Consider the following 25,363-nt stretch of genomic DNA (forward strand, 5'->3'; position numbering starts at 1 on the left):
TTGCTCTTATCTCAGTTGTGCTCAATGAAAGGGGATAAGAAATGATCAGTAAAAGAGAATTTGCAACTCCTTGTTTGATCTGCCTTCCTTATTCTAAAAATGTTGCTGAGGAAAGAGGCCATAAAAGAAGATCACCTGTAGAAAACCTAGAGTTTTTCAATCCAGGTTTGGATTTGTAGTGACTCTGCACGTGGCTACAAAAGAAAGCAGAGGTTCATAGACTAAATACCCTGAATTCTTCCTGGCCCAAAGTTTGAATAGCCAGTATGTTTATTTATTTCATTGGAACTTATACTTGAAAAAAGGTTTGAATTTTAGGTATGTTTTTAATCATATCAACATATTTATTTGAATAATCAAATCCAGACTGACTTTGCTGGGGAAAAAAATGTATTCAGAACTACAATTTGTTACATTGGTTTAATTTTTAAAGCTCTTTCTCTAATGAGATGATTTAAAACAACAAATGAAACAGTTCCATAGAAGGCATTTCTGGGTTATCAGAATTCTTAAGGCAGTGTAATAGAACTACAACTTCCAGCTCATACAGTCATTGGCAATACTGAGGAACTGATGATAACTTTAGCATTTTTGGCTGCCTTTTCTTTCAGAAGACCAGACAAGAGATGTTTTTTAATGTGTACTTAAATATATTTTACTCATAGTTGCACAGAAATGAAATTCTCTAACTTTGAATTCCCAAATATATTGGAAATGCAGACAACATTTACAAAGCATGTATATTTAACATTGTAACTCCATATGAAATCTGGTTGTTTTCTTCTGAGAATCTATGTAAACTGCATGGAAGATGATATCCTCCTTTGAGTTGTTGTTCAATGCACAATTGACTTTAAAAGGGAAAATGTGTAACCCAGTCCAAGGCAATTCTTAAACCAAGACCTTGGCAGAAGACTGAAGTTCCTAGAAAACCTGGGCAGAAATAATTGGGTGAATTCCACTTTACGAAGGGATGGGGAAATAACTTTTCCTACAGTATTCTTCGGTGGTCCAAAGTTGCAGCTTTTCTTTGAGAACTGAGAAAGTGATTATTATTTTTTCTTGGGAAAAAAAAAAAAAAAGCACAAAAAAGAAACCCAGCGAGTAGTTGTATAAGAGGAATCAAGTTTCTCCTCCTGCTTTCTAAGAAATTTGGGTGAGATCTTCCAACTAAGAATCATAAGATGATTGTCTTGTTGATGTGTCTTCTATAAAAGAGTGGTGGCTTATTTTGGGCTTAGAGATGTAGTTGAAGAGGAGTTGGTGCTTACAGAGAAAAGCTTGTTCCTGTGTGAGGTTAGAGGATCACATAGAAGACGCTTCACATCTGTGGGCAAAGATGTTCTCGTTCCTGAGTGAAGTTAGAAGGCCTTGGGGAATACATACTTCCAATTAGTGGGTGAAAATGTACCATCGGTAACTCATCAGTTGTATGGCAGGCAAAGGATTGTATCTGTAGATATTTTATTCATCTGGAGAGCTGTGCACAAAGGCAGCTTCAGAGCTGAGTCACACAGACAGACCTTGACAGGCAGTTAAATATCCAGGGGATATTTTTGTGTTGCTGAAAGGTGATGTCTTTAGGGTCTTGGTTGGGGTGCTGATATTTGCTCAGAAATCTCCGTAGTTATATGTGTTAGGAAGTGGGTTGCAGAAACAGAAAAAAAGAATGTCTGCTGCTCAACTTTGTTTTGATTCATTTGTGTGCGCCACTTTAGGTTATATTTCTACTGTTGCAGTTCTGATCTGAAAAACAGGTTGCTTTTTTCTTTTCTCCTATGAAAGTAGTGAGCTGCATTGGTATATATTTCATGGGTCCTCTGATATTGTGCAGAAATCATTATAGGATAATATGTGTTTGTTAGAAGATAGTATTCTTTATGTGAGGAATACTCATGGTACTCTATGATTAGTGTATAGTAGGTAAATACACTGTAGGAAAACCTGATTTATTGAGTACTTCATTAAAAATGAAATCATGGTCCTTTTTCGTTAAAATTGAAAGTATTTTTAATGACTTCTTCATGATTTTAGTTCACTGAAAAATGAAGTATCCTGAGGTTTATGGATTTTGGTAGACTTTGATCCTGTATGTCATCTTCATTTAGGTCTCATTTAATATTTCCTGCAGCATATTTTAACATGCACTGGTTTCTTGAACCCCTGTCTTTTCCATCAATCAGAAGAAGGGGCGTTCTTTGGAAGTAATCGATGATATGTGCTACAGAGGAAAAATCCTGTAGGATGGAAATATGAGAAGGCAATGGAAACGTGTCAGAATTCTTAGTAATTAGTAAAGCTAATTATTAAATTATACTCTAAATATTTTGCTAATAAGGTACAGTAGATACTATCAGAACAGCTGTTTTTCCTTCTGCCCTAATTTGCAACTCTGCAGCTGTTTGTCTAGTGTGTGTATAAAGATGTCTTGTATAACTACTATATGCAGATTTGATATGTTTAATACACAGTGTCGTTATTCTGCCTGATATGATGAAAGTTCAATAACTTGACTCATATGTTCAGACAGCTTGGACTCAATCAGTACACGTAGTGACTGTCTGATGCCAGCAAATCCAATGCAGTATTGCTGGAATTGAGTAAGCTAGCAGTCTGAAAGCAAAGCAGTAAAGTTGTCAGATACGGATTTGTTTTCAGTGGTGTATATTCTTTATCTGTTATCTTAGCTGTAAACAACCATTCTCTAACCAATTTACTCCTTGAGTCTAAACAGAAGAATCAGGTTTTCCTTACGGCAATAACGTAACTGTAGGAATAACTCTAAGACAATAAGCAGAATTCCAGGAGTAAAACAGCTGATAGGTTAAGTAGCTGGACAGTTAGGAAAAAAAGCAGGAGGTGCTTCAAGATGAAGGGAAATCATATTAAAAAACCAGCACAGTACCTCTTTTCCTTTTAAGCCAGTTCCTAACAAATATGTCTGATCTTGCTCCTGGTAACGAATCTGGATATTGTACACTTTATCCTTGTACAACACCATCAGTACGTATGGATGAGTGGTAGTTTTTCTTGAGCTGTCTCTTACTAAGAAAGTTCCATCCTGAAAGATGAAAAAGTGAAAGATGACATAAATGTCACTTCTGGTTTTGAGCTGCACAACAACCTTAAGTAGAGCATTCATGATCTACTTAGTTTTTCTTTTTAATCTGCTTTTCTTTTTCTCTTCCATAAGACTGACTGCACTATTAATGAAGAAAAACGTTCAGATTGTTTCTTAAATATTGTATCTTTTAATCTGCTATTTCAACCATTTTCTGTCTGGGTAAACATATGCAAGATAAAGCCCCCTACTGTCATTATCTATCTTGGAGCTCTTACCTTATTATGTAATTTACCTTCCCTCTTCCATGTGACTGCAAAGACATACAGGTAGGCTATTAAAGAGATGCTGAGAAGCCCCAACAATTTAAAGAGTACCTTGTTTATTTTTCGAAGAGCTGCCTCTGCTTCTGGCCGGCTAACATAAGCGACATACCATTCGTCATTTAGTGAATCCTGTGTTTTGTGTGGGAGAGGACAGGGAAGACATCTGTCAGTGAATTAGCTTATGATGTTAATGGAGTAAAAGTAATATTCGAAGATATTTTCAATTACAATTCAGTTTTAAATCTTAGATTCATAGAATGTTTATGGTTGCAAGGAACCTTAAAGATCCCAACTTTCCTGCCTTGGTCAGAGTCACCTTTCTCTTTTGTCTGCCTGGGGCATCAACATCCTTTGCTTTTATTTCTCTCTCTCTCTCTCTCTCTCTCTCTCTTTTTAATAATTGTCTAAGATACTTGTACAGACTTCCTGTGATTATAACATATACACTATAACTATACACGTTCTCATGGTTTTCTCTAACCTTGGCATATTTAAAGCTGTGTGAAACAAAATGCGCCTAATGGGTATGAATTCTCATTGTGGTTTTGTGGAAAGTAATTAATATGTAGTACTAATTTAAAGCAATTGTGCAAAACAAGTTATCCAGCGGGCAGGTCATTCTCACACTTTGTTCTACAAGTTTTTTTTGCTGCTGTTTTTTCTGTTTTCTTTCTTTTTTTTTTTTCCTCAGTGTAGACAAAATAAGTCACTAAATCTTAATGCAGAAAAGGAAACTGAAAGTAGCAACTACCATCCTGACAATGTCTGCTACACAGAAAAAGAAAAGCTTTGAAAACAGTTCTCTCAAAATGAGCATATTTGCTGTGTTTAGTTATTACAGTTAACGCTTGTGATGTTTTTGTACCTCATCTTCATCTGTGTTTGTCTGGTGAGCAGTCTGCCTGCTAGGAATGGGCAATGGAGGTCTCAAATCAGCTGTGCCTCTTGAAGGAGATCTGCTGTTGTTGCCTTTAAGATTTCAGAGTAAGAATAGAAAACAATATCAGGAAATAATTTCATCTGGGGAGTGCATACGGGTATATGGTGGTGAATCTTGACTTTGCAAGGCATGATGAATTTGTATCACTCTGATGATATGTTTCAAATTGATTTGAAATCAGATTTAGACTAATGTATAAAAACCACATTCACTGCATAAATTCACTCTTAATGCACAGGTAATTTTTATCAGTTGAAGGTATCTCCAATTTCTCTAAAAGTGGAATTAATATTAATAGATGCAGCATATTTCACATGGAAAAGTGTTTTCTTCCTTTGTCGAGGCTATTCACATGCCACAGTGATTTGTAGGTAGTGTTGCTCAGCTTTCAGTGTTGTTATTGGAGAAAAATATTTGTATGAATTTTGGCAGTGGTTTAAAAAGTCTATAAGCCCAAACTTTGTGTAGAAGAAAATCTTCTTAGATTCAGAATAATGTACTGAAACTGCCCTGCAGCCTTGAGCCACTGTTTGTGCATAAAATCCACAAGTATAGGATACAAACCCAGGGGAAAGCGAGGTGGTAGTGAGCCACTTGCAGACAGGCTTCTAGCACTGTGTTAAAACAAAACAAAATAAACTACTCAGTATATTGTGTCATTGCTGTGCAACATTACTATGCTTTTAAATACTGATCTGGACTGTAAGCTTGTTTTACAGAACATGGCATCTCCCTGAGTCCTATGAAGGATTGAGAACAGCCTTCTCTTTGTTTTTTATTATTTTCTTTGATGTAAGTAGATCCACCAATAAATTGGAGCTCAGTATCTGGGTGTTTATATATATGCATATTATATACATATAAAAAAACAAACATTAGAATTCAAAAGGAATGAGATGGCAATAGGTGAAACAAACCTTTCAGCACCAGGCATACTGTTGGATCCTGGCTTAGGCAGGGGCTTGATAGATTTTGATGGGAATGTATTGGAGCTGTGTGGGGGCAAAGATATCTGTGGCACTGCTCTTTGGGGTATATCTGTAGAGAAGAGAAGAAAATGTAAAAGTTGCCTTAGTTAGAATGAAGAAATCCCATCACGTTTCTGCTGTTTAGTTAGATAAACTTAATAGAGATTTTTATTTCAAAGTCCTTGATATTTTAGCTATGGACTGTAATCTCGTATGGTCAACTAAGGGCTCAATATTAAGGAAACTGAGAGTAAAATTAGATTAAAAATAAAATAGAGCAGACTGGAACATTTACATTATGTAAGTTACATTTTGGACACTACTGAAATGATATTTTTCTTGCAGCATCCTTAGGCCTCAACTGTAGGTCCTATGGCCCTGTTCTTGATGGAGTCTTAGAGACAAGGGTAAGTTATAAAGATTTGGCCAAATGTTCTGCTTCTGTTATGAAGTCGCTTTACAAACTGAGTAATAGGAACTTACAAAGAAATTACTACTTATATGGAATGCTTATTACATGAAGCAAGTTATGCTTCTGAAATTGCTCAAAAGAAAGAGCTCTAGAAACTTTAAAGTTAGAGAAGAAATACTTACGGTTGTCTTCTTCCTGAGGAACCAAGAGAAAACAAATGTTAGCAACTCATAGCATGCTGTTTTACAAAGCAAAGAGCTGGAAGTTGATAAATTTTGATTACGTTATCTAGGCTATCTAAAATGCTGGAGTTTGTCTTCATACAACACCAAATAACTTTTAAAGTTCTTTTGTTGAGGTGCAGCTATTATTTACAAATAAGCAGTGAAGTACAAATACCATACAAGATGTTGACCCAGTGTATTGTGAACTTTCCTCATTCCAGAAACAAAGCACTGTGAAAGATCCATCAAACAGAAATGTTTACTTTTCCCAGAACTATTAGTTTTACAGGTACTTTATTTTATTGTAGTTCCTATATCTTTACACACTTGCTTTGGGACTATACTTACTTCAGGTCTTTTCTGTTGTGCCCAGCCCTGCCTGAAATGAAACAGAGAAGACAAAATATGAATCGAAGATGGAATATTCCCCATTCACTTGATGTGCATTGGGCTATATTTTCAATTAATACACAAACTTCTAGTAAATTATATTGTCCCATAGAACTCCACAACATTGGGACCCATGCCATTCTATGATTCAGTGATTCTGTGATGGCTGGAACACAAGATGAACCTTCAAGCCTTCATTTATTTGACAGATATTCTTAACTGTTTAGCAGATCTCAATTACTTCTTTATTTTGTTTCAAAATCGATCACGCTATTCAGTCTATGTTATCTAGACAATTATCAATATTTTGCTATAGGATGCTATTTGCTCTGGGTTTTGCAGGCTCATAATAGGAGAGCAAGCCTTTTTTCTTCCTAATACTCCACACAAAATATCTTTGGGATTCACAAAACAATGTTTCTTAGAGCAAGACCTTGATCTGGTGGTTAAAATATGGATCCTATGTTTCTTTATGCTGGTAGGAGGGGAGCCCTGATGTGTGATGGCTACTTGAGCTAGGACTTGACAGGCAGCTCTTATTGCATTCTCTTTTCTGCAGCAAACAGCACATTTATGAAATGTTAATATATAACTTAATTCTTGTTAAAACAAAACTTTGATGTGTGTAGACAGTACTGGAATGCAGTAGCATTTAATTATACCATCCTACATTACTTATCCACATTTGTGTTTAATTTCATTTATATTTTCATTATTATTTAATTAAGTAAATGAACTCTTACTTTGCAGGGATTTGCTTCCTTAGAGGAGATGGATTTCCTCTTTCGTATCTATCACTTGGTGGTACAGGAGGTTTTGGCATCATTGCTAGTTGTTCTCCCAGGGCTCTAAAGCAGGAGCAAGATGATGAAATAAAGGCAAAAATTTATTAATGTGAAAAAACTGATTAATATTGGCATCAAGAGTCTCATGTCAAAAGGCAAAACAAAACTTCTTACCTTAGCTGTGGAGTTAGAAGCTGCGAAACAACAAGGAATAGTTAAGAGCTAAGGATATCAAAACAGGTTAAAAGCATGTAAGGACCAAACTAAAAGATCTCACCTTCTCAGGATGGCTTGGCTTCCTCCCTGAAAATAATAAAAGGTTATGTTTAGAAAAAAACATAACTGCAGATAATTAAACTTTCTATGAGAAAGAAGTTTTGAATATTATCAATGGCAATATTTGGCAAATTGAAGCATGAGGACTCCTGACATAGAAGCCAGACAAAGATTTTGATTTTATAAGCACTGGAAGAATTGCAGTATCTTGATACCTTGATAATTCTGTGATTCTGATTCTGTGATCTTTTATAAAAGGAAAAAGTTTTGATTTTCAAAATGGCATATTTTACAAAAATATTTTCCATGATTCAGCTTTGAATTCCAGAATGCTTCCATACTGATGTGTACCAAGTAGATAAGGAATAGAAACCATGAAGTAGTCTGTTTCTTTCTTTGTAAAGTACAGTATTAAAGTCTGTAACAAATGCCCTTCTTCCTTCCTTTCTGTGTTTAAGTTCTCAGCATTTCTTTTCAGTCTGGTAATGAACTACATAGAGATTTTTATTATCCTTGTATGCAAAGCTGTTCCCTCTTTTAACCTGCTAAGTTTTCCTATGATCATTCACTTAGCTTATTTTATTCCATCGTTGTGCTGTAATCTCATAATGTCTTTCTGATCAACCAGCCCTGATCTGCTACGTAAGTATTTCTCACGTTATTTATTCCAAAACAGATCACCTTGTACTTTAATTCAGTTATGTACATTTAGTTGAGCCTTGATCTTTTGCATGAATTCTATTAGACCTGACAATTTTGATTATTGCTATTTGTACTAACATTCAAGCTATTGATAAGCAAATACTGACCTGGTAGTGGGCTTTCTCTTTCAAATGGTGGAGCAAGGCGATCCAGTGAGGGTTTTGTGCTTCTGTCTATAGAAGGAGCTGGGGCTAAACACAAAAACTGTGTAAGACATTGCGCTGGTACAGGTCGACATAACTTTATTTTGCAAAGCTATTAACTGTTTAAAAAAGTATTAGAAAATGAAGCTGAGGAGTTACAGGCAGTGCTATGTAGCCCATTGACAAAGAAAACAACAGCTGGACTTACGTTTCAAAGGCTTAACACTTCTGTCATTGTTGCTTGGCAGAGGAGGGAAGGCTGGCAGCTAAAACAAACATTTTACACATGGTTAAAATCTGTCCTTTCTATTTTAATGTACACATCATCATATCTGACAGTCTTGTTAAGCACAAAGAATTGGTCTCTTCCCACTATAAGATGGGTAGGAGTCATTAACCCTCCTGAAGAATGACCGACGTGTGGTTCTTTGTCTCATATAGAACCATCTGTCTCATAGGGAATATTTTATAGGGATGTTCTGAAGGACTGTTCTTATTGTGAGAGCTGGGTCAACAAATAGTGCAGCAATCTAGGACACAACTAATGAGAACTTATAAGAAACAAAGACTGTGAAAGAGTTTAATATCTGACCCATCAAATTGTATTGTTCCATGGAAAAAAACCCACACTCTATAAGAGTTCAACTATTTTGACACCTTAAAAACTTTCTTATTCCTCTACACATAATAATTGAATAACAATTTATTTATTACACTTGGATTCCTCCTAGGTACTGTCAAAGTAAATAGGTGAAGTATTTCATTTGCTCTGAAATATCAAGAGAGAAACATACAGAAGCACCTCTTCCCCCAAATGAGGCTGGTGATGGGCTTGGGCCAGGCCGCTGGGGTGGTAGTGGAGGCTGATGTGATGATCTGGCTGTTGGAGGCCTGTCTAAAGAAAAGAAAAATCCCAAGCTCAACAACTATGAAAACGGTTTTGTTATTTTATTCTCATTAGATCTTTATGAAGAGATGTTGCATACTTGATCTGATGTATCATACAGATATTATGTTAGTGTTTAATGGGCTGTTGCTTTATGATAGTGTATGATTTAGTGTTCCTTTGGGAGCTAGATGCTCATCTGTCCCCTTGATGGTGGGACTGTACCTGCCTGGTAACTCATTCTGATCAAGGAACAACTGCTAAAGCTAAAATAGTATGTAAATTTTTCTTAAACTTTATGCAGGCTCCAAACCAAGAGCCAGATTGTGCACACATCACATGAAACTTATCTTTAATCCAACAGAGCTTGTCTGAAGTAGAAGATTTAGCTTTAAAAGGTATAAAGATATGAACTTGCAGCATCTGTGCTGCTTTGAGATAAAGCCTTCTATATCCCGTTAGCAGCCACGTAAATGTAAATGATAATGTGAAAACATTACTTTTTTTATTTTTTTCTAGTAATTACCTATATAGTCTGTGCTGTTCGCAAGTGACTTGGCAGGAAATATGACATTGTGGTGTGCTTCATCATTACTGGATGGAGGTGGCTCATAGCCATCACTGTCATGTTCTGCTTCCTCAGTTTCTTCCGTTGGTGATTCATAGTCAGCCTCGTCTTCCTTTTCCTGGTCATCATCAGGGCTTTCATAGTCGTCATCTTCATCCTGATCATCCTGACCAACATATATAAAAGATGAGTGCTATAACAGGTTACTTTTTTGCAGTATTCTACAGACTGAATTCGGACTTTAGAAACAATTCTGAAAAAAAAAATAAAAGAGGTTTGTGATACAGGTCTGGATACTCTGACCAGAACAAAACCAGACATATACCACTAGTATCTTATTGGGCCCTAACAAGATTGCAGTGTAAGCATGGTAGCGGTCATTGCACACATCTTCTGTGCTGTCTGCCTTGACTTACAGAAGAAGTATTCTTAGACATTGGGGTTGTTTGCTTCGTCTAATGAAGTTTACCAGTGCATTTAGTATGCTGAAAGACAGAAAGCATCCTTTGCAGTCTGTCTGGCTTTGAGAAATTGATTGGATTTTTCAAAAAGTAAACTTTATAGAGAACAAAATAGCAGGATTTTGCCCTTGAATAACACAGTAACCTTCCATTTTCTAACGATTGCTTTCAAGAGCTTGAAATAGGAATATAAACTTTAGCTAGTCATAATTTGTGAGCTTGTACTTGAATCAGTGGTACAAATCTGCTGTTGCAAAGCACTGCCTCGTATTACTGGGCAAAAGCCCATTCCTCAGTGAAATTTGCATGCAGCTACTCCAATCATTCAGGCTTCTCTTTTTCCTTAGCCTAACACCCCGTGCTACTGACTGATCCATCCATACTGTCTAAAGTAGGTAATGCAAGAAATAATAGAGATTACAGAAAAGTTGAGTCAGTCTACTGTTGGACCAGTATGTTATGTTAGTCCTCATACTTACAAATGAAGACCAGCCATCATCTTCTTGACCGTATCCTGCATAAAGAAGTTTAAGCACAGTAAAATTTGAAAATGTCAAGACATTATTTGAAATAAAAGGACAAAAAACCATCCCAAATTCATTCTGAACCACAATGCCACAGTTCCTACTATAGCAGCAACAATGTAGGCCTGTCAAAGGCAGGCAGACTGGCATCCGCAAGTAGCTCATGCAAGGTTCTACAAATAACATTATTGTTTGAAACTAAGAGTAAAACTTTCCTTATGTGAGATTATACAGTGTCTCATCTAGTTTGTCCTGTTCTTCATGCTTTAAAAATCATTTGAAGTAGAATGCTCTCAGAATAAGCACAGCCTTTGTATCTCTTAAAAATTGCTATGGCAATTAAATCTAAAGTCATTTTAATGTCAGTAGACCTGGGGGAGCATTCTCTCATTAGTACAATTGTTGCTGAAGTGTGCAACTTTTTGCTATTTCTTCAATTTTTCTTTTATGCTTTTTTTTGCTTTGCCTTGTCTCGCTTATCGTACTCTACAAAGAAGAACCTACTGGTTTAATGTTTTTACACACTATTTGTGCTTAGAGACTGTCAGTACGCACTTACCTGAGTTTTCAGGACACTTTTGTGTTTGGCCCCTGTAACAAAGATATAAACAAATAAATTCCTTCCAATTGCAATTTTTAAACGTTTTATGTGCACTAAAATGTAATGCACTAAACCTAGTACACTGAATTGCTAACAAAGCTAACGTTTAGATTGTAAAGTAAAATGAAATTTGTTTTAATTAGTTCAACTTCACACAAAATACCATAAACACACTACTTTATATTTCACATACAGTCACCAAATGTCAGCTCAACTGTCCTGAATACAAGGCCAAGTCAGTGAGGTGGTGTGTATGAAACTAAGTGAAACTCAGTGAGTAAATCTATCGGGAACATCAGTCCTTGGAATAGAACTTAACATATAATATATTTGTCAGTAAATTGTGATGCATTTTGAAGTGTAATGATGTACAGGTCTGTAAATTCCATTAATTTTGACTCATTAATATAATGTGTCCATATTTTATAGCATTCTGAAAGAGTAATTTACTCAGTTAGAAAATTGCATGAAATTTGTATCTTTATTGGTTTCAGACATGACAGAGGGATCCAGGTTGTTCATGAGCTCAAACACTCCTATTTTTAACAGACAGCATTAACAACACAGTTTTATTTTATATACTTCGCAGGTGATCCCTCTGACACACAGGTGTTGTGGATCAAACCAATAACAGTCCAGGAAAGATTTGACTGATAACTTTTGAAAAGAAATCAGAGTTTTTCACTTACCATTTTGAGAAGAAAGAGATCCTTCCTTCATTTCGGTTTATATCTTGACTTAGTTTACTCAGAATGCTGTTTAAAAGAACCACAGAAGTAGTTTTAAAAATACTCCTTGAAACCTGGCAGTCACTTTCTTAGCTGCTTTCCTCCCATTTTACCACCATTAAATGAAATGTTATGATTTGGATTTATCGTTTACTATGTGGTAAGAATACTTAATTTCTCTTCTTACTGCAAAGCTACACTGTAGCATAAAGAAAAAGGAATGGCTTGTAACTATGCAGCTGGATGTTGGACTTCTTCACATGGAGAAGAACCTGTATTTTTGGATCAAATTTCAATATCAATGTTAAGCTCAGCAAGCCTTAGAAATTTGGGGTGTGGTAGACGTCAGGCACTAGAGCAGTGCTTTAAATAATCATCTTACATTTGTATTACTTTGCATGAGAAAAGCGGATGCTATTTCAGGAGTCAGCCTCTTTTAAGCCTATGGTCACAGAGTTGAAATTAAGTGCATCTTGTGGCAACTTTTCTTTTTGTCCCCCTTCCTCCACAGTCACTATATGCACAATTAGGTGTCCATCCCATCAGTTCCATGTCATAACATTTATGCAGGGCAGAGCTACAAATGAAACGTAAGAAGAGTAGATCTTTATGTCTAGAGAGATTTTGATGTGTTTGTCATCAGTCATGCGTAGTTTATGTACTGTGTTAAGGGTGAATAACAACCAGTGAAATACAGTCCTCAAAGATCTTTAGGCCAGGAGCGTGCAGTTAAGCTGCACTTATTGCTGGCATCCATACCTCGACAATGATGTTATTTCAAAGAAAGCTTTTGTTTCAAAGAAAACATGTTCTGAGTCATACTCTGATTCTTACATCTCATTTCTTTTAATAGGAAGTCCACTCAGAAAGTCCTGCGGCAGCCAAAGCAAATGGGTTACACACATATGGTTGAAAATACCCCAATTGACTTGCTGATATTAGACAAGTCTAGCAGAATGTGGAAGTAAAAGTATTATGGAGAAAAATCAGGAACCAAATGGGTCTGCTTATGTCAGATTCTAAATTCTGTAAAAGCTTATTTTTCCTGTTTGTAAGAGTAGATTTATTTGCCATAGATCTTAGATCTGGCAATAAACTTTCTAACAGTATTCTAAAATCATTGTATGTGTCCAGGAATTGCCATTCTGTTACCAGTATCTTGTTTTCCTTCCTGTTTTGTATCTTTTTCTGCTACTTACCAACACTGATCCCCTAATTATCTAATTTGGGCATCTCTTTCATGTATAACTGCTTTTCTGGGCTGAACCTGAGTAAGGCAAGCTTTCAAGTGCTCTAGCATTTAACAAAAAGCCAATAAAAAACTGCTATTTTTGTAATCCTGAGCCAAGTAAATGCCTGCTGTTCCCCAGTATGTACCAGCAAGTATCAGATAACAAGTAATTTCATAACAAATATCTAAAAGTGATAAAATGGGTGATTTTAAGTTAGAGATGTGGACTCAAGGAAGACTATGAAAATAGAGGAAGAATGTTCTGGGGGGATTCTTTTTTAGGACTTTTTTGCAAATTTCCAAGTTGAAGCAAATGTCATACTTGCCCCTTTTGAAATAAATACATGCACAAATGTTAACAACTTAAGAATGGTTACAGAATTATCACTATCTCAATCTGGTGTTGTCACCCAAGCAAACTCTACGAGGGAAGAAAATACCTGAATTACAAGCTTCTCTTTTTTCCTGTGGATTCGATGCTTGCATGCACAATAAATCTAGTGCTGCTGGTGATCAGTAAGTTGCTGTGTGAATAGTAAGACTCCAGTGAAACATCAGGAAATGTTCTGGTGAGAACTGTGCCCTGCTTAGACACGTGCTTTTGTAGAGAAGTGGATTACAAAACTTGTGTTTGGCTGGTTCAGCATCATAGGAGAGGCTGAGGAAGTGTCTTTCAAAATATTGAGCTCAGTTTCTGCTAAAGAAGTAAAGAAAAGGCCACGGGCTTTAAAGTTAATAGTTGTTTCAGTTTAGAGTCCCACGGGTGTGAATATGACCTGAGTGTCTGCAGGCTTTATGGACTGAACATTGGCTGGCTGTTGTGACAATTTGCATCACCCAGTTTTGAGGGAAAACTGAAAGAGAAAAGTTGCTCATTGTATTCGCTCAGCAAATTAATCATTTTCTGCTTAAAATCCAGCATGTAGTATTTGAGTTTATTTTAAATGGTTCAAACCAATGGCTTAGAAAAGAAAGCCTGGTTTAAAATGGTAACTTTACAAGCAACTTCATTACAGAAGGTACGTGCAAAGAGCAGCTGAGTCTGTAGCTATGTGAGGAAGGAAGTACCGAAACCACACTGCTTTCTGAGTTGTGGGAGTGTGTGATAGGGCAGGATAAGGCAACAGCTCTTGCAGAAAATGTTACTCAGACTTCTCTTTCTCTTTCTGCCCCCTTCACCCGGCACTTAGCTTAAAACTGGCAGGAAGTTAAAAAAACCCACACAACTACAAAAACACCAGTACTCCTAAAATGACTTTTGTTTGGTTAGTACAGATATTGCTGAAATGAATAGAATCCTTTCTGCGTGTATTAGGAAGAAGAACTTAGGACAGGTGAAATAGAAAGAGGATGAAGTGCTCTAAGGCCAGAAAGTCGCATAGCTTGAATGCTGCCAAGGGCATAGTTTGTGATGGAGGCTTTGTTGTGGCCTTTGAATAATGTCTGTTGGGCAGATGCAACATTATTATGTTGCCTTCTAAACAGACTGAGTATCAATTAAGTTTTAAACTCCACAACCTTTCTGGGCAGCCTGTTCCAGTGCTCTGTCATCCTCAAATTAAGGATTTTCCATATGTTCAGATGGAACTTTCTGGGATCCAGTTTGGGCCTATTTCTTCTTGCCCTGACACTGGATAGCACTGAAAAAAAACCAAAAACCTGGCCCCATCCTCTTGACTTTTGCCTTTAAATATTCACATATATTGATAAGATCCCTTCTCAGTCTTCTCCAAGCTGAACAGTCCCAAATTTCTCAGCCTTTCCTTATAAGAGAAGCTCCAAGTCCCTAATCTTCTTTGTAGCTTTCTGCTGGGCTCTCTCTACAAGTTCTCTGTCTTTCTTGAACTGAGGAGCTCAGAACTGGATAGAGTACTTCAGATGTGGCCTCACCAGGGCAGAGCAGGGTGGGAGGAGAACCTGCCTTGACTGGCTGATCACACTCCTTTTAATGTACTCCAAGATACCACTGACCTTCTTGGCCACAAGGGCACACTGCTGGCTTGAGTTCAACCTGTTGTCCACCAGGACACCTATGTCCTTCTATGCAGAGCTCCTTTCCAGCAGGTCAGCCTCTAACCTGTACTGATGTGTGCAGTTATTCTTCCCCCGATGTAGGTCTTGACATTTGCCCTCACTGAACCTCTTAAGGTTCTTCCCCACTTAGCTCTACAGCCTGTCCAGGTCTCTCTGAATGGCAGCACAGTCTTCTGGTGTGTCAGCCACTCCTCCCAGTTTCGTATCATCAACAACTTGTTGAGTGTGGACTCTATGCCTTCATCCAGATCATTGATGAACATGTTAAAGACCAGAGCTAGTACCAAGTCCTGGAGAGCACCTCTAGTTACAAGCCTCCAACTAGACTGTGCTACTAATTACAACCCTTTGAGCTCTGTCAGGCAGATGGATTTCAGTCCACCTTGTTGTGCACTCATCTGTCCCATGCTTGCTAAGCTTACCTATGAGGATGTTGTGGGAAACACTGGCAGAAGCTGTCATTCACCTCTGCTTTTTTGAAAGAGGAGGACATTATGTAAATTTCTTACTGTTTAAGACTGCAGCTTTTACTCTGCAGAAAGCAGCATGACTTCCAGGCTGTGCCACGTCTGCAGGTTCTGAATGGGTCCCATTCAGAACTCTGTACACGTACCACGTTTGAACTGTCAGATGTAATTATGTGCTTTATTGCAGGGATGCAGTTTTGTTACTGCAGATTTCCACAAGTGCTAAGAGAAGTAAGAGAGAAAATTTGTTTTGTTAATTGTGCTGTTGTTTGTTTGTTTGTTTGTTTTCCTTAAATGACAGTCAGTTCTTTTTCCTACTAAAGCTCTAAATTCTTGTTTTAAACAGTGGCATTCCTGGAGGATTTCCCATCCTACCATCCCTTTTCCACATACAGTCACAACATTCCAGTGAATTGCTTCTCTGTTGGTAAGTGAAGAAGTCTCTGTTTCCCTCAGAGTCTCAATAACCATGGTTATAATAAAATGGTGCTATTAGTTGACTATAACTTCAGAAATGCCAAGACACCTGGGCATCTTTTCCATAACATCTGGGCTCACTTACTAGCACTTCATACACCACTACAGCCTCCTATCAGGAAACTTATTCTGTGAAAATGCAGATATGATCGTAAAAAACACATCGTGTTGGAGACTTTCAAGTTCAAGTATTTGTATATCTGATCTGAACAGAGGTGTCTTCCTGCCCTCAGATCAAGCAACCAGTTTAACTGTGATCACATGGATTTGACAGACCAGACAACTTTTCAAATTTCTGCAGTATTTTTAGCATCACCAAAACATCTCACACATGCTCTGATGCATCAGAAAAACTAAAGAAGACTATGTCTCTTAGCAAGATCAAGATATGCATAGAAGGAGAGAGCCTGGAACTGGGAAGTGAACAAAACAGAAATAGCCATTTTTGTATGACTTGAGCTCCTCTTCCCTTGCTTTGTTTATAAGACCATGAAGAGCTCCAAGTCTCTCATCATTAGAAGCAAAGAAAATCAATTTAACACTGATCCAAACCTTCCAATCTGATTTATCTTTATCACCCACCTTGATGAAAAAGCAAACAAAGAAAAATACTTTAACTCCTCAACTCACAATGAGTTAAAATAACTTTTAATGTAAAGTGATGTGGCTTTACTTACGGCACTCGGAGTTTGGGAAATTTCTGGATATCATTTTCAGACATGTTCTGCAAAAGAAGCATACAGTATAGATCACAAACACGTGCTTTTTGTTAATATATATATATATTTCTAAAAACTTAGGGGTAGAGTAGAATGTTCCCTGTGCTACTGAAGTGAAGCAATTTGATTGCAGGTTCCTAATAGCCTGAGTTGAGATGTGCTAAGCACTGGCAGCTTTACTGATGCTCCTGCAAAGAGTGTTGGCCTCTCTATCCTTCCACCCTGTTGCGCCACTCCAGATATAGGATGGATAAACACAGTGGGCTAACTTTTGAGGAATTGTTTTGTTTAGTCAATCAAAAGCTTTGCTTTGGAACTTGGATGATAGGCATGTTCTGTCTGTCTTTCTTACTGCCAGCAGTAATTAGTTTCTATTCACATATTGGTTTAAAATGGCATCAATGTTTTTAAAGGCACAACAAATCTTAGCTGTGTTTTCCAGCACTGTTGTGCTTCTGAGTACATTTGTAGGAGTAAACTAAAGCAAAAATATATTTCCTTTATGGAAACGTCCTGCAGGATTTACTGAAGCATCTTGTTTTTTTCTAAAGACCTTTTAAGCTTCTCACTGGAACTCTATTGTGGCAATAAACCTGACAAATGTTACGGGGTAAAACTCTCATAAATGGCAATTTTGCCCTTTTAAATCTTGGGGAATTTTATTGAAGTAAGTTATGTGGAATCCCTCTGGTTTTATTTCTACTGCATCTCAACTGGAACATTTCTGTAGTAGCCAGTAGATACAGAAACATGACTTTGAATCTAGCAGGTTATTCTAGTGGATAAGATAGCCTTATTTCTGCAGTCAGTTTTACCAAGTAGCTCTGACAGTAGACCCAAAACCTGCATACAACTCATGCTAATAGTTTCTTGTGTTGAAATATAATTTGGCAGTTTCCAATAATTCAGACATGAAAAGATGTTTCTTAGAAACGCCATCCATAGAGAGAAAAAAAAACCCCAACACGATTGCATTGCAGGCTAGAATATTCCACTTGTTTTTAACAAATGAATATTTTTTATGCTATAAATATAACAAGTAGGTCAGAAGCGTAACAACATTCATCTTAGAAGAGCTGAGGAGATGCTTGTTTCTGAAAACATACTGCACTCTACGTCATTTATTTGCAGAAGTGCTTTGGAAATAATACATAACATTATTATTATTATTATTATTATTATTATTATTATTATTATTATTATTATTATTATTATTATTATTATTATCAACTTTTGTCAAATTAGGTCAAGTTCTTGATACAGCTTGGGCTAATGCTGATTTAGACCCAATGACACGTTCCATATTAGTTTCTGTGTTATTATTGATCACTGAATATATGTTTTGCTACAGAAGAAACCTGATTTTGACTATAGAGGCACAAAATAGTGACTGCTGCAGAAAGCTGGCCGTTCTAATCATGTCCATGCCTTTTTTAGTAGAAGACTACTAGCAGGAGATTATGGAGCTCGGGAACATGATTTAGCAGTGGGTTGTTAGGGTAAGGGTAGTATGGTTAGATCGAGGTTGTACTTGATGATCTTTCTAACATGAGCAGTTTTAAGACAGTTAATAAATATTAGGTTTCTGTAGTTAGTATTTGAAAACAAGTATTTCCTATAAAGGAAGGGATGAATTCAAGACAAAATGAAACAACATGCTTGAGTTCCCAGAATTCTGGACTTACAGCAAAATGTCTGGCTGATCTTTACTTCTCATACTTAAGTAACAATCTATGAACTGACTATCAGTTCAAAGGAAAGAAGAATCAAAACAGCCATTGGATTCAGGGAATTTTACAAACTCTACTTACCAAAAACCTCTGTCCATTTATACTGTGCTTTCTCACAACTTTCTCACAGTCCTTATACCTTAACTGTCAATAAGAAGAATATTATTATTATTACATTGTAATTATAAGAAACAAAAATACTTAAAAATACTTAAAATGCTTACAGCTAACTATGAGTAGGTGCTTCATGTTATGCTGTTGCGTGCTAACACCTATTACCTGATCCATCTTAGGAATCCCAGTAGTTCACAAAATCCTCACTGTGATAACGTTATAAAACAAAGCTGCAGCTCATGACCTCACTTAGATTTTATTACTTTTTGTTTTTAAACACCCTGGACTACCTGAATTGCTCTTTTTTTTTTTTTTTTCCTGTAAATGTGTGTTGTGTTTTTTTAAACAACGATCCTTCAGTGGACCTGAATACTCCCATTCCTTGGGAATGGGAACACTAAATTCCCCACATTCTAAACCACCTTCCAGTTTCCTGTTCCAATAAAAAGATCTGGAAAGTGGATGAGGAGGTTGTAGTACTGAATACAATGAACAGCTGTGAAAAACAGCAAAAGCCTTAATAGTTTGGAATGATGAAGCTTTGATCAGATTCATTGTTGCGATTGAAAAGCTTCCTCTGATGGACTGAAGCATTGAATTCTGCAAATCATCCATAATATTTAGAAAGCTTTTCTAAGTTATGTTTTGCAGTTGCGTCTGGGACATGGGTAGGTATTTTGGGATTTGATTTAAGAGTAAACTGGGGAATTCATGGGAAAAAAGCAAACAAACAACAACACAGCAAAATAAACCCTAGACATATTTAATGAGACGTGACTCATAAATATTTCCAGTGGGAACCTGAAGATTTTTGCTTGAACAGAAAATCTGGATGCAATTGCCACACTTGGAAGAACATTTCAGTGTGTTTGAGACCTTGTCTCTTATTCTTAAAATAACTGATGAAATACACTGTGCAGATGTTAATTATAACTCTCAGGTTATTAAGAATATGAATATCTGCTTTTGCTCCAAAAAAAAAAACAAAACCAACAACAAAATACACCACAGCAGAGATCTTTAGAAATTATTTGAAGTTTTGGTTCTTACTGTTCCTTTTACCTTTTAAATGCGTAGTTGAAATTATTGCTGGCTGTAAGCTAACACACCTAGAATCATAAATTAGATTTTACAGTCATTACTGATGAAGAATTCTGAATTGGCAGATATCTCAATTAGTCAGAGGAAGTACTCATTCCTCTTGGACTTGAACATGGATTTTGAACATGCAGTATATATTAGTCAGTTGAAAATAAAGTACTCTTAAGACATAGCCCTTCAGTGATAGGGAAGTTCTGCGAGTTCTTTGTGGAGAAGAATCTGGTCACTTATGGCAGTAGCCCAGAACTGTTGGACTTAGGCAGACATCATCTGATACAGACTTGTGAGGCAATTTTAAGCAGCTTTCCTTTGCCTAACTCACCTCTACAAAAGCAAGGAGTGTCTGGATCAGTAGAGAGAAGATACTCGAAAACTGATCTACCAAGGCCATTCAGTTACAATTAGAATCATAGAATGGCATGGGTTGGAAGATCAATTTAAATTTGGAATTTAAAGGTCATTTAGTTACAACCCCTCTGCAAAACTTGCAACTAATCCTTTCAGCACTGTTGGGGATACGATTATCAGCTCTTTCAGGAAGTCTTTTCCTTCATCATTCTCTAGGAAATGGTGCTCCAAACCACCACGAGGGAGTGCCATCATTTTTTTTTCTTATTTTCTGAAGCTGACTGTTCATAACAATGTAATCTGCCTCATCTCTAATTCTTTGTTTCATTTTACTGTGCTGCTGACCCCTGCATTAGAGGTCTGCGGGTAGTTGGCAGTTCTCTGGAGATTTTGTAGACTTTGCATCTGGTCTGCTCATTTTCATTTGTTTTTCACTCTAGTTTCAACTGTGTCTCAGATCCCCCAAGAAAACTCAATGAAAGCTGTTGAAACAAACATTTAATTTTGCATGATTTGAAAAGCAAGCCCCGGACTATTTGGTTTTACAATAGAAATCTGACAACTCACTGAATGAACCAGCTATGCTGGCGTTGCTACAAAATGTTCCCTCTGCTGAATTTTTTCAAACATTATTTCCAATTACTTGAAATTGTTCCCTTTGAATGACCTGAATGTGAGATTCTAGGCTGACAGCTTTGGTCTTTTGGAGGAACATAGTTAATTGATGGATGGAGCAGGCGCTCTCTGCCATGAGCTGAAAAAAAGGAGGAATTTAAAGAGAATAGATGGAAATTTCAGTAAAAATGACTCAGTTACACACTCATGGGCAATCACAAATGTGTCGGCATTGCTGTGCAGAGGATATATGTGAATTGGTGTGTTGTCTTTCAAACTGTTTCTTCAGTGTAGAAAGTCCTTCACAATGTAAAATGAAGTTTGTAGATGGTCACCAGTGAAACATCAAGAGAAACAGTAGTTTCTAGCTAGTCACACAAAATAACTTAAGGAAAAGTCATAGTGAGAGGAAGAAAGACATGGCTACTTATCTTGAGCCACGAGCTTTGTCCGGGAAGTTTTAGAGCAGAGAAGGCAAAAGCATGAGAAAATAAGGAGTACATGTATCTGCAACTGTTATATTCCTGGATGGATTCTCATGGAATTTTTAACAAGCAAAGATATTCCATGTTTCATTTGCAATTTCAAAAAAAAGATCTCACTTCTGAAAACCTGGCTGGGAAACCTGTAAATTTTACTTGTTAATATCTTCTACTGCTCCTAATGGATGTTATATCAGCAAGTCTCAGAATCATAGAATCATAGAGTATCCAGAGTTGGATGCAACCCTCAAGTATCATTGAGTCCAATGATCTCCTGGCTCCACACAAAACAGACCAAAAATCAGACCATATATCTTAGAGCTTTGTCCAAACTCTTCTTGCACTCTGGCAAGCACAGTGCTATGACCAGTTCCCTGGTGATCCTGTTCCAGTACCTGACCACCCTCTCGGTGAAGTTCCTTTCCCTGGTACCCAGACTGTCCCCTCCTTGTTGTTGTAAGGTGTACTTCTTCACTGAAAAGCCACTTTAATCTCTTACACTCAATTTAAAATATACTTTCAGGTTTCATTTATAGCTTTCACTGGCTCAGCTTCTTAACTGCCAGTGATTTTGCTTTTATTTTTGAAGAAAGTTTTGCCTATTATAAGCTACGTCAATTTAACACAAAGTCACAGTAATCTGTTCCTTCATTATATGAAGATGAAACACAGTTAAACTTACCGTCTTGAAATATTCTGCTAAGTCATCTGGATTCCATGTAATCACCTCTGAACGATAGGGAATGTTTCTCGAATCCATTTTTTTCTCCCCTGGGCAGTTAGAGAACGTTCATTCCAATGAAGCAGCCATATATTGTCTGTTTGTGACCTCCTTCAGCAAGTCTAGTAGCTCCTTGCCTAATTTACCCAGATCTCTCTAACTCCTTTCAATTTCAGAACTACGTTCTTAGCACATCCACTGCTTCCTCTAATACAAAATGGTCTCTTCTCAGAAAAAGCTGTCAGCTAGACAGCCTTACCACTTCCTCTGGGTGAATATAAATAAGTAAATAAGGAAGCGCAGCAAAGTGTTGAAAATGTTTTGCCTGCTACATGTAATAAACTCCCATACACCTTATTTCTTTGTAGCTGCACATGTGAATACTTCCATATTAACACACTGTGTGGTATAGAAATATTGGCATGTTGTCTGCACTTCTGTGCACTTTTTGTCCACACAAGACCCTCAAAACCAGGAAATATTCACTTCTTCAGCATATCTCACTACCTGAATATCACATAAATATTTACTTTTGGAATTGTACATAAACATTAATTAGGAATGGAATTACAGTCAGCATTTTTTTCAGTCTCTTAAATTTAGGATGATTATTTCTCACTGAAAGTAAAGCACGGACAAACTAAGATGAAAACTTGTTATTTGTTCATTATTTCTCTCCCCAGCTCTGTACTTCAGGTACCTCCAATGAGGAATTTATATATAGAAAAGAATCCACACAACCATAACATCAACAGAGAAATGTGATGTACTGCATCAGTCCTGTTTACCCAGTTAATGTACTGTCTCTTCAGTAAGTTCCTTTGGTAAGACTACATTCAGTATTTCCCAGTGTGCCTGTTTTTTTGTTGCCCAGCCTGTCCATTCAGTCTTTTCTGGATGCAGAGCTTCCTTGAAGACATAAATGCTTGTGGTCATTTTTACCATCAGCTCCAGTAAGTAGACAAGAGATGGTATTTTGTGAACTTCCAGTGTTAGAAAGAATAAGTTCACCTTCATCTTAGATCTAGAATTGAGGAAGAAATAGGACTCAATTAATGTGTGAGAACAGATCTCCAAAGGAGAAGCAGTTCTGATGCTATAACCTTAGCAGTGGCAAGGTAAGGTTAAACAATGTACCTCTGACTCCCCATCATACAGCATGTCTTTTAACAGAGAAACAAGTTTCTACCATCTCAGAGACAGGAAGCAGATTATGCTGTAATTCCTAACTGTTCTATTACATATTTTCATTACCCTTCATGTGGTTCTGGAATCTAATTTCCATCCCAAATCCAGTGTAACAGCCGTAATTTCAATTGTATTATTTCTTACTTGTACTAATATAAAATTAATTGATTCTGTTACGGGAGAATCACAACATCACTTATTCTGATGCTAAGGAAGAGAAAATCAATCACCTTTAAGGTCAAACTCCTAGTTTAGAGAGTCACGTCCATCTCAACATTATTATCTGCTTGACTCACTTGTATCTCACTGTAAGTGCATTATCGGTGCATAACCCAGCTGCACACATAACTGAGCTTTCTCTTTGTCTTTAGCTTCTTTTGCAATGTGATAAAAAGGCAGGATTTGGTGGCCATGCCAGCCTTGTTGCCAGATTGCATTTTCAGCCCATGAATGTGCTTGAGCATTTCAATGGAAAACATGGCTCAATTCATAAAGAAACATGGGTGAGTCATGGTTCCCAGTCCCAACCAAACTACCTGGGAGTTTTTATTTTAAAAGATACCTTTTTTTTTTTTCTTTTTTTTTTTTTTCTCAGTAGCCCAAAAATGCAACGTGGCAAATCTCGTATTTCACAAAGTGAAGTCATGATTATGGAAAAATAAATACTTCATTTTCTCATTTCTTCCCACATTTGCACTTTTAGTATTTATTCACTTCTTCATTATTGCTCTTTTTCTCTTCAGTCACTCTTGTTACCTCCAGAACTGGGACCTTCCTCCAGTGCCCCTCTTTCCTCCGGTGTTCTCTGCAAAGAGAAATTCAGTTGCAACTCTGATGGCCACCAAGGAAATAGAGTGAAAAACCTGAATGTTCACAGTTGTAAAAGCAAACATGCCAGAATCTTCAGTCACATTTGGGTGGGAGTGTAAGAAGGGTGTCAGGAAATCAACCGCATTCATTTTTACAGAGGAAGACAGAATGACTGCAGAGATAGCATAAAGGCGGTTAAATGAACTACAACCAATAGCTAAAAGAGCAAAAGAGGTTCCAGGGAAATATGTAATGTATTACAGGCTATGAAATGAAATTAGGTCAACACCTTTGTTTCAGAGGTGGCAGCCCTCACTGCCCGCTCACAGTTGTTCAACCTTTTATTGCAAGAGAAGACAGAAATGAAGACACAGTAAGTGGGCAGCACAAGAGATGTCAGTTCCATAATATAGTTTGTGACATGCTTCAGATGGCAATATTACATGAAATGGATTTTAAGCTCTTAGATTTTCAAATGCTAAGCATATCTGATCTTATAACTGCTACATTGTTTTGACTTCTTTCCCTTCTTTTTAAAGAAGTTTATCTGTAATACTCGATGCCTTCAGTGACACAACCTTCACTAAAAAATGTGTCTCTTCACATAAGAGCTGCCAATGGAACATTTTCTCTGATTCTCAGATGTACCAATGGTCTGGTAACTTACATCTGAAAATGTGTGATTCTGATCATTGCAGACAGTGCAGGGGGGAAATTCACACTGCCCACATTCTGCTGCCTTCAAAGAGCCTCAGTGTTTTCCATTTTCTCTCACCTCTTTCTGGTGGTATTTTGTCCCACAGCGGCCTTTAAGTGGAGTGAGGGACTTATTTTGAGCAGCTTTCAGAATGGTTTCCTTTTCTAGAACAGTTCACTTGTCAAAATTTCTAGTGCCAAGCAAAGAAAAAAGTTCCAATTTCCAATGAATTTAGTCTTCGTATTTACCTCAGACCAAAGTGGACCGTTTTGACATTTGTTTTTTGTCCTGCCCAACTTGATATTTAGAAGACAGAGATACTTTCTTCCTCTAAAGCCTAAACTTGCTCTTTTTACGTTGCATAACGATATTCACAAGCTGTATACCCGTCTATCGACACATTGGCAAAGTATTTTCATTTTTACACCCCCCAAAAATCACCAGCGTAATGTTATACACTGCTTGCTTCCTAGAAGAACCACTGAGCCACAGCTTCTCCTCAAACCTCCTCATATATTATTTCCTTAAATCTTAGAGTCTAGTGTTAACCTGGAACTTGCTGTGTCTGTGTGTTGAGATCCACTTGAGTCTTTCCGACTTAAAAAAGCTCTTTTATAGGGTTGGAACTACGAGC

The 25,363-nt window shown here is 37.1% G+C and overlaps 1 protein-coding gene across 1 annotated transcript; it reads right to left on the reverse strand.

Moving 5' to 3' along the window:
* Positions 1-306: 306 nt before the first annotated feature.
* On the reverse strand, positions 307-22,254 carry LCP2 (lymphocyte cytosolic protein 2). The gene is made up of 21 exons (XM_015876353.3): positions 21,996-22,254; positions 18,735-18,797; positions 16,882-16,928; positions 11,957-12,022; positions 11,226-11,257; positions 10,622-10,656; positions 9,640-9,847; positions 9,022-9,122; positions 8,436-8,493; positions 8,192-8,275; positions 7,384-7,409; positions 7,281-7,300; positions 7,065-7,169; positions 6,280-6,310; positions 5,890-5,902; positions 5,245-5,365; positions 4,892-4,941; positions 4,253-4,356; positions 3,439-3,516; positions 2,906-3,061; positions 307-2,237 (listed from the first exon to the last, which is right to left on the reverse strand). The coding sequence occupies exons 1-21, from the start codon at positions 22,071-22,073 to the stop codon at positions 2,112-2,114; spliced, it is 1,602 nt and encodes a 533-aa protein (XP_015731839.1). The 5' UTR covers positions 22,074-22,254; the 3' UTR covers positions 307-2,111.
* Positions 22,255-25,363: the final 3,109 nt, after the last annotated feature.

The sequence above is a fragment of the Coturnix japonica genome, chromosome 18 (genome assembly GCF_054131305.1).
Source record: "Coturnix japonica strain WE chromosome 18, WE-NBRP24, whole genome shotgun sequence".
NCBI classification, from domain to species: domain Eukaryota; kingdom Metazoa; phylum Chordata; class Aves; order Galliformes; family Phasianidae; genus Coturnix; species Coturnix japonica.